The sequence below is a fragment of the Doryrhamphus excisus genome, linkage group LG2, assembly GCF_037039965.1.
Source record: "Doryrhamphus excisus strain RoL-2023G ecotype Guam linkage group LG2, RoL_Dexc_Guam_v1.1, whole genome shotgun sequence".
Classification (NCBI taxonomy): domain Eukaryota; kingdom Metazoa; phylum Chordata; class Actinopteri; order Syngnathiformes; family Syngnathidae; genus Doryrhamphus; species Doryrhamphus excisus.
The window spans coordinates 17,767,948-17,784,247 of record NC_136358.1 but is presented as its reverse complement, the minus strand read 5'-3'; the positions used below and the strand labels follow the sequence as shown (position 1 = coordinate 17,784,247).

General features: G+C 41.0%; 1 protein-coding gene across 16 annotated transcripts in view; it reads right to left on the bottom strand.

The window, feature by feature from the left end:
- Window positions 1-13,911, bottom strand: part of wnk1b (WNK lysine deficient protein kinase 1b) — a 70,571-nt gene extending 56,660 nt beyond the window's left edge. For all 16 annotated transcript variants that reach the window (XM_078799309.1, XM_078799293.1, XM_078799299.1 and 13 more), the window contains exons 1-2: window positions 13,414-13,911; window positions 7,456-8,676 (exon numbers count right to left, since the gene is read on the bottom strand). In XM_078799309.1, the coding sequence (XP_078655435.1) occupies window positions 7,456-8,286 (831 nt within the window). In that variant the 5' untranslated portion in view covers window positions 8,287-8,676; window positions 13,414-13,911. The remainder of the gene's footprint in view (window positions 1-7,455; window positions 8,677-13,413) is intronic.
- Window positions 13,912-16,300: the final 2,389 nt, after the last annotated feature.

The window sequence follows — 16,300 nt, the reverse complement described above, 5'->3', positions numbered from 1 at the left end:
AGGATCAATGCTGTGTCAAAGAGAAACTAGCATCTGCAGTCAATCCTGATACTCACAAGAAGTTAAAGACCGTTAGGGACCCTGATAAGATGCAGGTGACTGTATCCATACTGTATCCATACTGTATCCATACGGTATCCATACTGTATCTATGAGGCACGTTCTCTGAAACCACTGACATAAACGTTTTGTGAGTGCAAGGATCTATTTGCAACTATTTTTTATGAACTTTGTCTTTTTACATGTTTTTAATGATGTGATGGCGATTGAATGCACTTAAACATTCAATTTTGACTCCCTTTCACTTCCTTTTTTGCGGGCTTTGAACTGATTCTGATCTGCTTCTAATCAGTCTCAAATGCAAAGACACGCCTCCTAAGCATATGGAATTACACCAGGAAAAAAGGAACCCAGCCACTTATTTATGTCTAACATTAAAATCATCCACTGATTCATGTTTGTGGCGTCATAGCAACTCAATCAAAAATCTGTCAATATTGCTGCAGGCTTGACCCCGCTGACGTTTGTTTTGTCAGGGAAATCTGAAGCTTCGGCTTCGGCCCCCGGGAAGAGCCTGCTAGTATTTTTCTTTCAGGGAGATGGAGGAGACAGCTTTTAATGCACGATATATACTTCGTCCCTTCTGACATGGGATATATGGGATGCATGGATACATGGGATATATGGAATGTATGGGATATATGAGATACATGGGATATATGGGATACATGAACTATATGGAATACATGGGATATATGGAATACATGGGACACATAGAATATATGGGATAAATGGGATACATGGAATATATGGGATGAATGGCATACATCGAATATATGGGCTATATGGGATACATGGAATACATGGGATATATGGAATATATGGGATACATGGAATATACAGGATATATGGGATACATGGTAAATATGGGATACATGGAATTTATGGGATAAATGGAATACATGGAATATACGGGATATATGGGATACACGGAATATATGGGATACACAGAATATACGGGATATATGGACTATGCTATATATTCCATGTATCCCACCATGGAATATATGGGATACATGGAATATATGGGCTATATGGGATACATGGAAAATATGGGATACATGGAATACATAGAATTTATGGGATATATGGGATACATGGAATATACGGGATATATGGACTATGCTATATATTCCATGTATCCCACCATGGAATATATGGGATACATGGAATATATGGGCTATATGGGATACATGGAAAATATGGGATACATGGAATATACGGGATATATGGACTATGCTATATATTCCATGTATCCCACCATGGAATATATGGGATACATGGAATATATGGGCTATATGGGATACATGGAAAATATGGGATACATGGAATACATAGAATTTATGGGATATATGGGATACATGGAATATACGGGATATATGGACTATGCTTTGCGCCTATAAAGTCTGCATGTTTTGGTTATTCTGGGTGTGGAAGAAGTTGTGAGAAGTGAAGGTTGTCAAAAACTTTCCCTCATGGCATCGACTGACTTTATGGAACCTCCTGCAGCCCCCCACCCCAAAGAGTGGAAGTAATAGTGGTCTGTGTGTGTCTGTGGAGGAGGAGGGGGGATAATCTGTCTTGTGTTGCTGTTGAGAGAAATTTCAAGCTCTGTGAGTTCCAATGGAGTCGAAGAGCCCAAAGGTCACACACACACACACACACACACACACACACACACACACACACACACACACACACACACACACACACACACACACACGGGGTCGCCCCTCTTGTCTTTGTCAGCCCCCCCTCCCTCCTTTTTTCCCATTTCTTTTGTCTTTTCCTTCCCTTGTCACCATTCCCCCTCCCCTTACTTTTAACTCTATCCAGCACGTTTTAAACCTCCCCTCTACCCCCCCAAATGGTAGCTGAAGGTTTGACATGGTCCTATCGCCCACCATTGACCTTTGACCTCAACTCCCGTCATGCAGCCGAGGGCCTGTTCTTCATCTGCACACTTCCAGGATTCTTTGCAGCAAAAAACTCCCGTTAATGAGCCACCATGTAAGGCAGCCTCAGCTACCGAGGGGGGAGGTGGTAGGGGGGGTGACCTTCCTCGTCTTTCAACGCTCCTTCTATCTGCGGAGCGATCTTCCACACAGGAGCTTAAGCTAGCTATCCGCTCCATCTCCGTCCATCTATGGATTATTTTGGGGCGTTAGGAAGGCAGTCGGGGGAGCGTGGAGCTATCATCCTAATTTAGAAGAGCTTCTTCAAAAATACACTCCTGAAAATGCTTTCAATTTGTCATTAAAAAGGTCCTGGGCTACACGGCGACCAGAGTTCGATCCCACTCTCGGGCATGTTCTCCCCGTGCATGCGTGGGTTTTCTCCGGGTACTCCGGTTTCCTCCCACATTCCAAAAACATGCTAGGTTAACTGCAGACTCCAAATTGTCCATAGGTATGAATGTGAGTGTGAATGGTTGTTATTTCATGTCTAGAGGGCTCTAATAATGTTTAAAAAAATGATTTAAAAGGTCTTAAACTGGTTTTCTATGCTCTAACTGGGAAAATATTCCATTTATAAATAAGGAATCTTAATTCACAGAAATTCACCAATTAACCGGGATGAGGGCTGCACGGTGGTGTAGTGGTTAGCACACAGGCCTCACAGCTAGGAGACCCGAGTTCAATTCCACTCTCGGCCATCTCTGTGTGGAGTTTGTTTGTTCTCCCCGTGCATGCGTGGGTTTTTTTTCTCCGGGTATTCCGGTTTCCTCCCACATTCCAAAAACATGCTAGGTTAATTGGCGACTCCAAATTGTGCATAGGTATGAATGTGAGTGTGAATGGTTGTTTGTCTATATGTGCCCTGTGATTGGCTGGTTGGCCACCAGTCCAGGGTGTACCCGAAGACAGCGACCCTTGTGAGGATAAGCGGTAGAAAATGAATGGATTAATTTTATTTATTTATTTTTATATTATTATTATTATTTTATATTATTATTCTATATTTTTTATAGATATATATATATTAATTATATTTTATATTAATATTTTATTTATATATTTATTATTTTTGAACAATTCCAAATAAGCCTTGATGGTGGACTTTTAGTGCTTTTAGTAAGCCCTCCTGGGGACACGCCTCTTTTGTGTGTCTGTAGCTTTAATGTTAATGAGCTAATTGGTGATCAAATCCTGGACAATACAAGATAAGACAGCCAATATGGAGCATCTCATCCTTCAAAGGTGGCTAACATTCCGACTAAAGCAACATCCGGTATCGCAAGCAGACTCCCAGATATCTCCAGTTGCCCCCACGGTTTGTAACTCTACTCCAGCCGCATGTCTGCAGTTGCTCATCCGTCACAGACACCACACAGGACCGCAGAAAGAATCCGTAGGACGCAACGTGCCTCTGCATGCATACAGTCGACCCCGTCACCATCCTTCGCCATCCTTACATAAGACTTCCCATAGATCATGTTTAAATGCAGCGTTAATCCAGGATATATTAAATAAGTCCTGCAACAGATTCTCTCCGGCCTGAATACGAATCCCACCCGATAAACACCTGCTTGACACGGAGCCTCACGGTTGATCTTGGGAGGGTGACGGACTAAGCCAGGGGTGTCAAACACGCGGCCCGCGGGCCAAAATTATTACGTTTGATTAATGTTCATGTTAAAGGTTAAATAACTCTTAATAGTTATCCTCTCTATCCGTGTGGAAGTGGTAAGTTTTTGGCTATTTAAGTTTAAAGGAAATAACTTGAAGGCTACCGTTTAGGTCGCTAGCTCTCTAGTTTGCAAGTTAGCATGTGTCTCAAAACCCTGCAGTTGCGCAATATGTTGTAAATAAAAAAAGTATAAATGTGACTATAGTCGTGTTTTACTGTTAATTTTAATCTAAAACAGTTATTTGTGCAAGATTCTTGCATTAATTACCAGAAATGAAGAATAATGTTGAAAAATGGATATATATCTTTGTGAAATTCACCATGGCATATCTGACATGAGAGTGAAAAAAGTTCTCCTCCCGTCCTGTGTGGAAGTGGTAAGTTTTTTTCCGATGCAATAAATTAAGACACAAGCTGCACGGCGGTCGAGTGGTTAGCGCGCAGACCTCACAGCTAGGAGACTCGAGTTCAATCCCACCCTTGGAGTATGTGTGAGGACGTTTTACTCGTGACTCTCGTTCACCGTCCTTGCCTAATTGACTACGTAATAAGTGCTGCCACCTAACGATCGGAGGTTTGAATTCAAATCAGAAATGAACCTTTGCCGTGTCTACACTTGAATAAATACCATATACAGCAGGGGTCTCAAACACGTGGCCCGCGGGCCAAATGTGGCCCGCAGGACGCTAGTTTAAGCCCCCGCCTTGATATGAAAGTTTAATGTTAGTGCGGCCTGCGCAAGTTTGATATGGATGCTGTATGGTATCATGTACCCAGAAAAAATTATTACGTTTGATTAATGTTCATGTTAAAGGTTAAATAACTGTTAATAGTTATCCTCCCTATCCGTGTGGAAGTGGTAAGTTTTTGGCTATTTAAGTCTAAAGGAAATAACTTGAAGGCTACCGTTTAGGTCGCTAGCTCTCTAGTTTGTGAGTTAGCATGTGTCTCAAGACCCTGCAGTTGCGCAATATGTTGTAAATGAAAAAAGTATAAATGTGACTATAGTCGTGTTTTGTCACGTCTACAGGGCTCTAATAATGCTTTGTTCATTTTAATCTGAAAAAAATAATTTGTCTACCCACAAACTATATGTGGTTTCTTAAGTTTATTATTTGCCATTTTATTATTATTAATATTATTATTATATTTATTTATTACTGATTGATTGATTTTCTTTATTCTTGATTTGTTTATTTATTTTTCATCTTATTTTGTGTAGAAAAATAAAAAGTAAGATATTTGAGAACAGTGGAATGTTTTATCAGAGCTTTTCTCGTAGAAAATCGGAACCAAAGCAAAGTTTATTAATTTTTCGGTTTTTAATAAATGCGTTTTTTTTTTTTTTTTGTGGAAAACCTGATGCGGCCCAGTCTCACCCAGACCCTAGCTCCAGTGGCCCCCCAAGTAAATTGAGTTTGAGACCCCTGATATACAGTCTATGATAAATGCCTAAAAATATCCATATCATACTTTGTAATATTGATACAACGAAGTATCGCTGAAACGATATTTTCTTACACTCATAGCAGTTATAATACCGAATACGAGCTAGTGTGAGTGCACACTAAAGGTCAAGTTAGGACTGAAACGCCAGACTGGCTGTCGGGCTGAGTGTACAGTAATTGGGGTAAAAAGCAGTACATTTCTACCACGTCAGCACCTTTTTATGGTGCCTGCTAGCTAGTTAGCCGCTGCCGTGTAACTTAGCGGCGCTTTACTCCATTGCTAAGTGGAAAACAAACAAAACATTTAGCAAGATGTCTGCAGACTGACACAGAACCGCGAACAGGATGCTGTTGCCGCGTTATTCTGCAACATTATACATATGCGTCGTTTCCTGAATGCATGAACTGAACTCTTCCAGAGTTGATGCTGTGTAAGTATCCGATGTACAGTATAGTTACGTCATCATATTTCTGGCAACCGGCTGAGCTGAGGCTTTTAAAAGCAGCAAGAGAACTTGTGGTTTTCCTTTCGCAAATTCTTGCCAAAGAACCGAGCAGCATAGATCCTCTTTGATGGGCCATGACATCATTTAAACACACTTTTGACTTGTGCTTGTGTCAATACATCAGAAAGGAGTCGTAAAACTTGAAACTGACTCAGAAATTGAATACTTAGAGATGCCAAAAAAGGAAATTAATTCCATTAAAGCCGGTTCTTACATCATAGACCCTTATACCATCTCTCAGTATGAACACAATACATGTTTGTTTTCTTGCTCCGAATCAAACAAAAACCACATCAGGTCTTTTTTAATTCATTCAGTACATCACAAGATGCTCCTTGAGGCTCCAATAGACCCAGGAGCTAAAACCAGCTTTTGCGCCTTGGAAACCCTGCTTTGTTTATCAGGAAACAAACATCCATTTTTCTCCAATGCTTAGTCCAGGGGTCTCAAACTCAATTTACACTGGAGCTAGGGTCTGGGTGAGACTGAGCCACATCATGTTTTCCACAAAAAAAAAACAAAACGCATTTATTAAAAACAGAAAAATGAATAAACTTTGCTTTGGTTCTGATTTTCTACAATAAAAGCTCTGATAAAACATTCCACTGTTCTCAAATATCAAAATTTTTATTTTTCTACACAAAATAAGATGAAAAATAAATAAATCAAGAATAAAGAAAATCAATCAATCAGTAATAAATAAATATAATAATAATAATAAAACGGCAAATAATAAAAACTTAAGAAACCACATATAGTTGGTGGGTAGACAAATTATTTTTTCAGATTAAAATGAACAAAGCATTATTAGAGCCCTGTAGACATGACAAAACACGACTATAGTCACATTTATACTCTTTTTATTTACAACATATTGCACAACTGCAGGGTCTTGAAACGCATGCTAACTCGCAAACTAGAGAGCTAGCGACCTAAACGGTAGCCTTCAAGTTATTTCCTTTAAACTTAAATAGCCAAAAACTTACCACTTCCACACGGATAGGGAGGATAACTATTAACAGTTATTTAACCTTTAACATGAACATTAATCAAATGTAATATTTTTTTCTGGGTACATAATACCATACAGCATCCATATCAAACTTGCATGGGCTGCACTAACATTAAACTTTCACATCAAGGCGGGGGCCTAAACTAGTGTCCTGCGGGCCACATTTGGCCCGTGGGCCGCGTGTTTGAAACCCCTGCTGTATATGGTATTTATTCAAGTGCAGACACGGCAAAGGTTAATTTCTGATTTGAATTCAAACCTCCGATCGTTAGGTGGCAGCACTTATTACGTAGTCAATTAGGCAAGGACGTTGAACGAGATTCACGAGTGAAACGTCCTCACACATACTCCAAGGGTGGGATTGAACTCGGGTCTCCTAGCTGTGAGGTCTGCGCGATAACCACTCGAGCGCCGTGCAGCTCGTGTCTAATTTATTGCATCGGAAAAAAACTTACCACTTCCACACAGGATGGGAGGAGAACTTTTTTCACTCTCATGTCAAATATGCCATTGTGACTTTCACAAAGATCTATATCCATTTTTCAACATTATTCTTCATTTATGGTAATTAATGCAAGAATCTTGGGTCTCCTAGCTGTGAGGTCTGTGCACTAACCACTTGACCACCGTGCAGCCCTATTACTGTGATATTGCAGGTATTTTGTTTTTCAAATTGATATCATCATCAAATTGATAATCGTGATACTTATCGTATCATCAGATTCTTGCCAAGACACACCCCTAATAACCGCCATACTTTATGTACGAAAGCAGACAACGTGCGGAGACGAGGACATACCTGCAGCTCGCACCACGCCACCTCCACCGTCGTCTCCGTGTCGAGCCCCTTGTAAACCGTCTTGAAGGACCCTCTGCCAATCTCAATGTCAAATTTCAGGAAACGTCCGTCAGGCGAGGTCCCGACCGCTTTGGTCTCGGCCTCCTCGATGTCCTCCTGCACCCGCTTCTCTGCCTCCCTCTGTTCGGCACGCGCTTTGGCCAGCTCCGTCTCCCGCTCCTTGTCCTCTGTAGGACTGCTGGCGCTGCATTCGTTCGCTTTTCCGTCTTTGGTCACTTCCTGCTGCAAAGCGTCACGCTGCTTGTCTCCCGTTTTGTTAACATCCGATGCTAAAGAGGTGGGTTCTTGTACCGCCCCTTCTGCGCTTTCTACAGCGCCGCTCTCGGCATGTGCGATGCTATTCGCTCCCGAACTTTGACTTTGCCCCCCGAGAGCGCCCCCAGGTTGAGGGCTTTGCAAAAATTGTCCCTTAAGCGCCTCTTGGAGGTCTCGCTCCGCAGGCTGAGACACCAACAAACCGGAGTAAGAAGCCCCACTACAGTCTGGCGGCGAGGTGAGTATGACCGCCGCCTTGCTGGGAAGATCCAAGGCGGTGGCGTTGGAGTCGCAGATGACACTCCGGCGGAAGAAGCGGTGCTCGGCGGTCTTGGAGTCTCTGTCCATCGTGTGACGCCGCCGTTGGACCTCCGGGTGGCCCTCCAGCTTGTCCGCCACGTGCAAGTCTGAACTCGCAGAGCCGTTCACATTCTTCTGCGGGGTCTGAGGGGACGGCGATGGAGGGGCCGGGGCAATGAATTTCACTGCTTTGCTACCGTTTTTGCTTTCCGACATTCTTCCTTTAAAGGTTAGCGTTAAATGTATCTTCTCCTTAAGACTCCAATAAACTAAACAGCGATGGAGTTGATAGAAGCGCTTCAACAGGACAAGTTCCTATAGGGTCCTATACTCGGCTCTGGGAAGCCCCCGCAGATCGTATGGGGCTTTCTTATAAAGAGCAGGAAGTAAAGGGGCAAACGGCAGTAAAAGAGGGAGGGGCCTATGAGATCAACATCCAAATCCATCCTGCTGCCAACATCCAGTGAGGGTCATCCAAGACATGGACAGTTGGATGCTTCCAGACGAATCTGATAAGAGGAACTAGGAAAGGAGGTCTGAGGAGTCTTGGAGACCCTCCTAGCTTGGCCCAGCCTGGCCCAGCTTGGTCCTCGTCTGTCCGTGTCTCTGGAAACACAAGAGAAGAAGATCACTCAGGGGGCTATGGAAACCTTTTCACCCACACAGGAGGTGTTCTCCAGGTCCTGAACTAAAACTATTTTAGAGAAATCTGGTTTATCGTTTCCATGTCGACAAGTGAAACCACTCTTTTATGAAAACGTTGCTGTCACATGACCAGAAGTGAGCTGAATATCTGAATATTCCGACTGACATGACTCAACCCAGTCATACATTCTCCTGATATTTTGTCGTCTTATATTCCAAAATGAGAGGCGCAAATGAGCCAAAAAAAAAAACCAAATTATATTGGAAAAGCAGGAAGTGAACAAATGTAAAAGTACCAGATGGAGGGATAGGATTTAATAAGCTTTGCTTCTTCCTAAAAAATTTAATAAATAAATAAATACAAAAATAAAAATAAACAAAAATTAATAAAATACATTAAAAATTAATAAAATAAAAAAAGATATATTAGGAAAGCAGGAAGTGAACAAATGTAACAGTTACTGATTGTAAAAGTACCAGATGGAGGGGTAGGATTTAATAAGCTTTGCTTCTTCCTACTCCTTTTGGACATGTGGAACTGTGAACTGATTATGGGATGCATTCAATTGTAATCTGATGCATGTTCAAATGAAATGAAACCATTACTATTACTTTGGTACGTGACAAAATAAATAAATAAATAAATACAAAAAATAAAAATAAATAAATACAAAAATAAATAAACAAGAATGTATAAAATACATTAAAAAATTTATAAAATACACAAATTATATTAGGAAAGCAGGAAGTGAACAAATGTAACAGTTACTGATTGTAAAAGTACCAGATGGAGGGGTATGATTTAATAAGCTTTGCTTCTTCCTACTCCTTTTGGACATGTGGAACTGTGAACTGATTATGGGATGTAAATATTTTTTTCAACCCACCAAATTAGAACTCCCATGAACCTTTCCCTGCGGACAGAGCCTCAGTGGAACTTCTTGTCCTGTGGTTGCTCTTCGTCTCCCATAAGTCATTGATCAATAAGACAACAGTGTTGTCCCTGGCTAGCATACCGGTAAGAAAACACAGCAAAAGGGGGAAGAAGGTGGAACAATGAAACGGGAGGAAATGTTTGCTGAGCAGTGGCAACAATGCCCCAGGCTTTTTGATGATTCCTCTTGGGAACACCAACACAGATTAGTAAGAACGTTTGCATGTTCCAGTTAGCTCAATGGCTACATTGCTGTGCTACTCTTAGCAAAAGCAAACATACATAAAAACAACCCACGGCTTGTTTCACTGCTGAATGTCATCTTGTCTTAATCGTTTTTAGAATGCATTGAAAAAATATGTCTTTGAATCAAGTCCCAGTGACGATGCAAAGGGAAGGCCCCTTAATTGCTGCTGGTGCTGCTGCCCTTCCAAATTTAGCCCAAAGTCACCACAGCCTGGATAACCTCAAGGTTAGGCTCCTCGGTGGTCATTTAGCAGCTTAACATGACAGGGAAGAGGTCAGTCAGAGTGGCAGGGATGGCACCACTGCACAACAGTTCCATGCATGTCTGGAAACAGCATATAAAGTCGTTTTTTTTTTTTTTTTTTAGTACTGTACAACCTAAATCCCCCTGAAACATACATTTGTGCAAGATTATTGCATTAATTACCAGAAATGAAGAATAATGTTGAAAAATGTATATAGAGCTATATGAAATTCACCATGGCATGAGAGTGAAAAAAGTTCATTCATTCATTCATTTTCTACCGCTTATCCTCACGAGGGTCGCGGGGCGTGCTGGAGCCTATCCCAGCGGTCTTTGGACGAGAGAGTGGTGGCCAGCCAATCACAGGGCACATATAGACAAACAACCATTCACACTCACATTCATACCTATGGACAATTTGGAGTTGCCAATTAACCTGGCATGTTTTTGGAATGTGGGAGGAAACCGGAGTACCTCGAAAAAAAACACGCATGCTTGGGGAGAACATGCAAACTCCACACAGAGATGGCCGAGGGTGGAATTGAAGCGTGGTTCTGAAAAAAAAAAAAAAAAGTTCTCCTCCCATACTGTGTGGAAGTGTTTTTTTCAGACGCAATAAATTTGACACGAGCTGCACGGCGGTCGAGTAGTTAGCGTGCAGACCTCGCAGCTAGGAGACCGGAGTTCAATCCCACCCTTGGAGTTCGCATGTTCTCCCCGTGCATGCGTGGGTTTTCTCCGGGTACTCCGGTTTCCTCCCACATTCCAAAAACATGCTAGGTTAATTAGCGACTACAAATTGTCCATAGGTATGAATGTGAGTGTGAATGGTTGTTTGTCTATATGTGCCCTGTGATTGGCTGGCTGGCCACCAGTCCAGGGTGTACCCCGCCTCTCGCCCGAAGACAGCTGGGATAGGCTCCAGCACCCCCCGCGACCCTCGTGAGGAAAAGCGGTAGAAAATGAATGAATGAATTAAATGCTAAATGGCTAGCTTGCTAGCATAATAGTTGCAATGCGGTATAAATAATGAATAGTAGGAGTGTAAAGGTGATTACAGGAGTGTTATTTCATATATAGAGGAGTCTAATAATGCTAAAAAACTGCTTAATATTCTATGAAGTCAAAATCAGAATAAAGTAAACATGATACACTGCTACAAAAAAAATGGTACATAAATAGTACACCATTATTTCTTTTTAAAAAGCATGTTTTAGATTTTTAAAAATGGCAATTTAAACTAATATGGGTGAAAAACATGCACCAACTTTATATGAAAACTAAGTTTATGCTTTCATCTCACCGCCGGATAAGCTCTATTCATGAAAATCCAACTTTGCAGCTGTTTACAGGAATTTCAAAACAACCACTTTAGACACCTCCTAATGAACTGTAGAATTAATTATAAAGCCGTCACCTCCCGCTTCCAGACACAGACTGATGGATGCCCTGCAGCTTGAGCCGTCCAGGTGTTGACGGCCTCTACGGGAGACAAAAGGCGATGCCGAGGGATGACGACGCAGCTGTTTGTCTCATCTACATCCTAAAAACCGTCTCCCATTGACCGTGTGTGTACAATACGGTGGAAATGTGGGGGTGATGTCATAGGAAATGAGTGTGTTCTTGCTCTGGTTTCACAAGAACTCAGGCATTGCGGGAGTGACAGTGACAGGAACTGGAACCTCTCGGAGTTCTGATCTTCTGAGTTCTTGTAACAATGTCTAAAATAAAATATTGACATTGAAAGGGTGAAGGAAAATAAATTTCTGGGGATACAATAGATGAAAATATGAGCCGGAAACCTCATATTACAAATATACAACATAAGGTGGACAGAAATATTTCAATATTAAGCAAAGCAAAATTTGCTCCACACTCTTTATTGCTCTCTGGTTCTACCATATTTTACTTATTGTGTGGAAATATGGGCTAATAACTATAAAAGCAATCTTCACTCGCTAGATATACTGCAAGAAAGGCCAGTAAGGATAATTAATAATGCCGCCTACAGAGAACATACTAGCTCCTTATTTCTAAAATCACAAATACTTCAACTTGCTGATATAGTTCATCTTCAAACAGCTAAAATAATGCATAAGGCTAAAAATAACCAATTAGCTAAAAATGTCAAGAAACAATACAAGCAGTTGATGTTTGCTAAATACAAGGATGAAGCGTATTGAACCAGTCAGGATGTGCTATATATACGTATCACTATATTGACACTTACTATGGTACCCATTATATCATTGGATGGTCATATCACCTCGTACTTCAGTACGGGACAAAAAAAAAACTATATTAGAAAGCAGGACGTGAACAAAAAAATGTAAGTAAAAAATAAAAAAAATCAATTAAACTATATTAGGAAAGCAGGAAGTGAACAAATGTAACAGTTACTGATTGTAAAAGTACCAGATAGAGGGGTAGGATTTAATAAGCTTTGCTTCTTCCTACTCCTTTTGGACATGTGGAACAGTGAACTGATTATGGGATTCATTCAATTGTAATCTGAAGCGTGTTCAAATGAAATACAACCATTACTATTACTTCGGTACGTGACATAAATAAATAAATAATAAAACATGAAAAAAATAAAGAAAATTATATTAGGAAAGCAGGAAGTGAACAAATGTAACAGCTACTGATTGTAAAAGTACCAGATGGAGGGGTAGGATTTAATAAGCTTTGCTTCTTCCTACTCCTTTTGGACATGTGGAACTGTGAACTGATTATGTGATGCATTCAATTGTAATCTGATGCATCTTCAAATGAAATTAAACCATTACCAAAATACGCAATTTTACAGAATTCCCATGAACTGCTTTTCCCATTTCATTGGAAGTGGTCTCCAGCTGATCCTGCAAACAATGCCTTGTATTTATAGGGAGGTTTCATTATTAGATGATCATGTTTATGTTTCTTCTGGACCCCCTGTCGTCCATGGGAACAGCCATGCTGGGTCAAAGTGACACAGTGGTATTACAGGAAGGAAGAAGACAATTAGGATCCTTGTTATTAAAAATAAATACACCACAAAATGGCAGCTTCAACACAATCAAGTGAATGTTATTAGATTATAGCACATCACAAGTACTCAGTCAGTACTTTTATATTAATAAAAATTGTTTTGCCTGCACTTTGTTAACATTAAATCGGTCACATGAGACACAAAGATGCTTGAGTCGATTCCAGCAATGATTCAAATCATGCAGGAGGAATATTGTTGCATATATGAGTATGAATATAAGAAAGAGTCCATTTTAAGTAGTACCTGTTACATCGGCTCCAGTCCTGCTTGAAGGAGTTATGAGAACCAGAAACTTGATGAAGAGCCTCCTCTTCCTCTGCGGGGGTCCGCTCCAAACGGCGCACACGGTGTGTTACGACAGTGCGTCACATTAAAGCCACAGATGGTTGACGAAAAGCCCGGAGAAGACATTTGACAATTATAGCCATAACTTGGAATCTCCACTAAAAGACACAAAATGTAAACGTCAGAGCACCGGTGGGGTTCAGCGGGACTTGCATGCAGCTGCAAGCCGACAAACAGACACCTCCCACGGGGGTAGCGAAGCCAAGTTCGCCCGCTGATGTCGCGGTGCCTGCGGTGCTTAATATCCGCCACGGTGAGCACTATTTCCAGCCCGGGGTTGGCTCTGAGAAGAGTGACAGAAGAATAAAAATCCACAGAGAGCTCCAGTGGGTTCTCGAAGGTAAAGCTCCAGGTCGGAGGTTCGCTTGGTTCTGAGTTGCTCTCCGGCGATGACTCAACAAGGCAACGAATGTGTCTAGCTAACTCACATGAGAAACGGAAATGCGTGTGCATTCAAAATAAAACACCGTTTTTAATTTCACATCTGGTGTTCGCTTCTTTCGCACGGCACGAATGTGAATCATAAGCATTTCCACCACATACGTTTAAACTGATTTTTGTTCCTTTTTACATTTCGAACAAAGTTAGACAAACGACAAATTCACCCACACATTTTAATTTGTCATATGCTACCGGAAACGTGTCTCGTAATTGTGATTCTTCCATTAACAACACTGAACACATGATGTTTTATTGAAAGGTTTGCAGTGTTTTGATGAGTTTTAGCGGTCTCATTCACCTCTTATGGGCAAAAAACGTAAGTAAAAACTAGAGTAAGAATATAATCGGGTGCCATTATCTGACTGATGGTTTAGTTTGAGGGTTTTCAAAGTGTGGCACGGTGAAGAAGATGGACAGCCTTGATTTTCTGCTGCATATTTTGTTGCCTCAACAACTACAAATCAAACTAAACCTTAAAAAAACTTTTAAAAAAAGTATCAATAATGATTCATTTACAAAATGGGACCTTTATATTAACCAAGCTAGAGCGCCATTGTTATATATATTATTATATATATTGTTATTGTTATTAACATTGTTATGCAAAAGAACTATGTTAGCGGCATAGTGACAGAGCTGTTACTACACGATCACAACATCGATATAAAACGTTGTAGAAGGTTTTTGGAGGTATTTTAATCCCACCATGTCCATTAATTACTTGTCTCTTTTTAGCTGTTTTTATATCTTTAGAACGCACGTAAAAGAGAAAAAAGTATTTGTATTGAGTTGTGGTCTCCTATAGAGCAGCGACACACAATAACCCACTCAAAAAACATTTCAGATTTTGCAGAAAACACTCCACTGTGATTGATCACACACCCAACGTGCTTCTTAACTATGAACCATATAAGGAAGTCCGTCTGTGACATCACAAAGAGGCACTTTAACCACGCCTTCTGGAATCGAGCGTTTTGAGCCATCCCAAACTTCTTGGTGCCTATTCCAGCTGTCTTCGGGCAAGAGGCGGAGTACACCCTGGACTGGTGGCCAGCCAATCACAGGGCACATATAGACAAACAACCATTCACACTCACATTCACACCTATGGACAATTTGGAGTCGCCAATTAACCTAGCATGTTTTTGTAATGGGGGGGAAACCGGAGAAAACCCACACATGCACGAGGAGATTGTGCAAACTCCACACAGAGACAGCCGTGGGTGGGATTGAACTCGGGTCTCCTAGCTGTGAGGTCTGCGCGCTAACCACTTAACCGCCGTGCAGCACTCTTATTTTAAACATGTTTAAGAAAATGAGGACGAGGAACATTAATGAAGTACTTTGAAAGAAAAACACAGTGCATGTAAGCGATATGATGGCAACATTTTCAAGTGACAAGGCATCCCACCTTGACGGGGCCCCGCCGTGTGTCTTCTTCCATCAGCGAGCAGCCCCTCGCTACGAATTACATTGTCAAAATGCAAGATTTAGAACCTTCACTCGCTTTTCCCTCTGACAAGCGTCAGGCTTTGACTGGAGGGCGGATGCCTTTGTACAAGAATGACACATATTCCGGAGATACGCGTTACAGCACACAGTTGTACCCCCGGGGGAGGGGGGGGGGCAGTGAAGTCCGCAATGTTGACTATTTTTCATCTTCTGCTTGGTTAAACAAGAAAATAGCACCGCAATCATTATAGGTCTGTTTTTTTTTTTTTAATCAAGTATAGAGATGACTTTTATTCCACTTTGCACCTTCCTCATTTCAGGAAAAAGGTTTTCCTACCATAGAAAACGGCTTCAAAAGGCCTGTTGTGCAATCAATGGAGCAATAGGCCGCTTCTTTTAACACTGACTGACAGCTCAAACGGACGGAAGTCATACCATGGGTTCATGTGTGAGACAAGGCCACTCTTTAAAAGCACATTTTGAATTCAGAAGACGCATTCAAACTTGAGATGATATTTATTGCCGTATTTTCTGGACTATAAGTCGCACAAGGCCAAAAATGCATAATTAGAAAAAACATACATAAGTTGCATTTTATGCGGGTAATTTATTTTCCAAACTACTTGACCAAAACAGACATTACGTCCTCTTGGAAGGCAAGTTCTAACAATAAAAGAATAGAAGGTGTCCCGTGTTTATGCCTTATATTTGTATTTTTGTTTATGTTTGAAAATGCTTAACTTGGGAGAAACATACAGGAGATTTTGTGAAATATTTCAATATATTTTTTCTATGAAATGCACGCTAGTAAAAAAAATAGCACAATATACAGATAAGTCGCGTTTTATGCAGGTAATTTATTTTACAACCTACTTGACCAAAACAGGAAGGA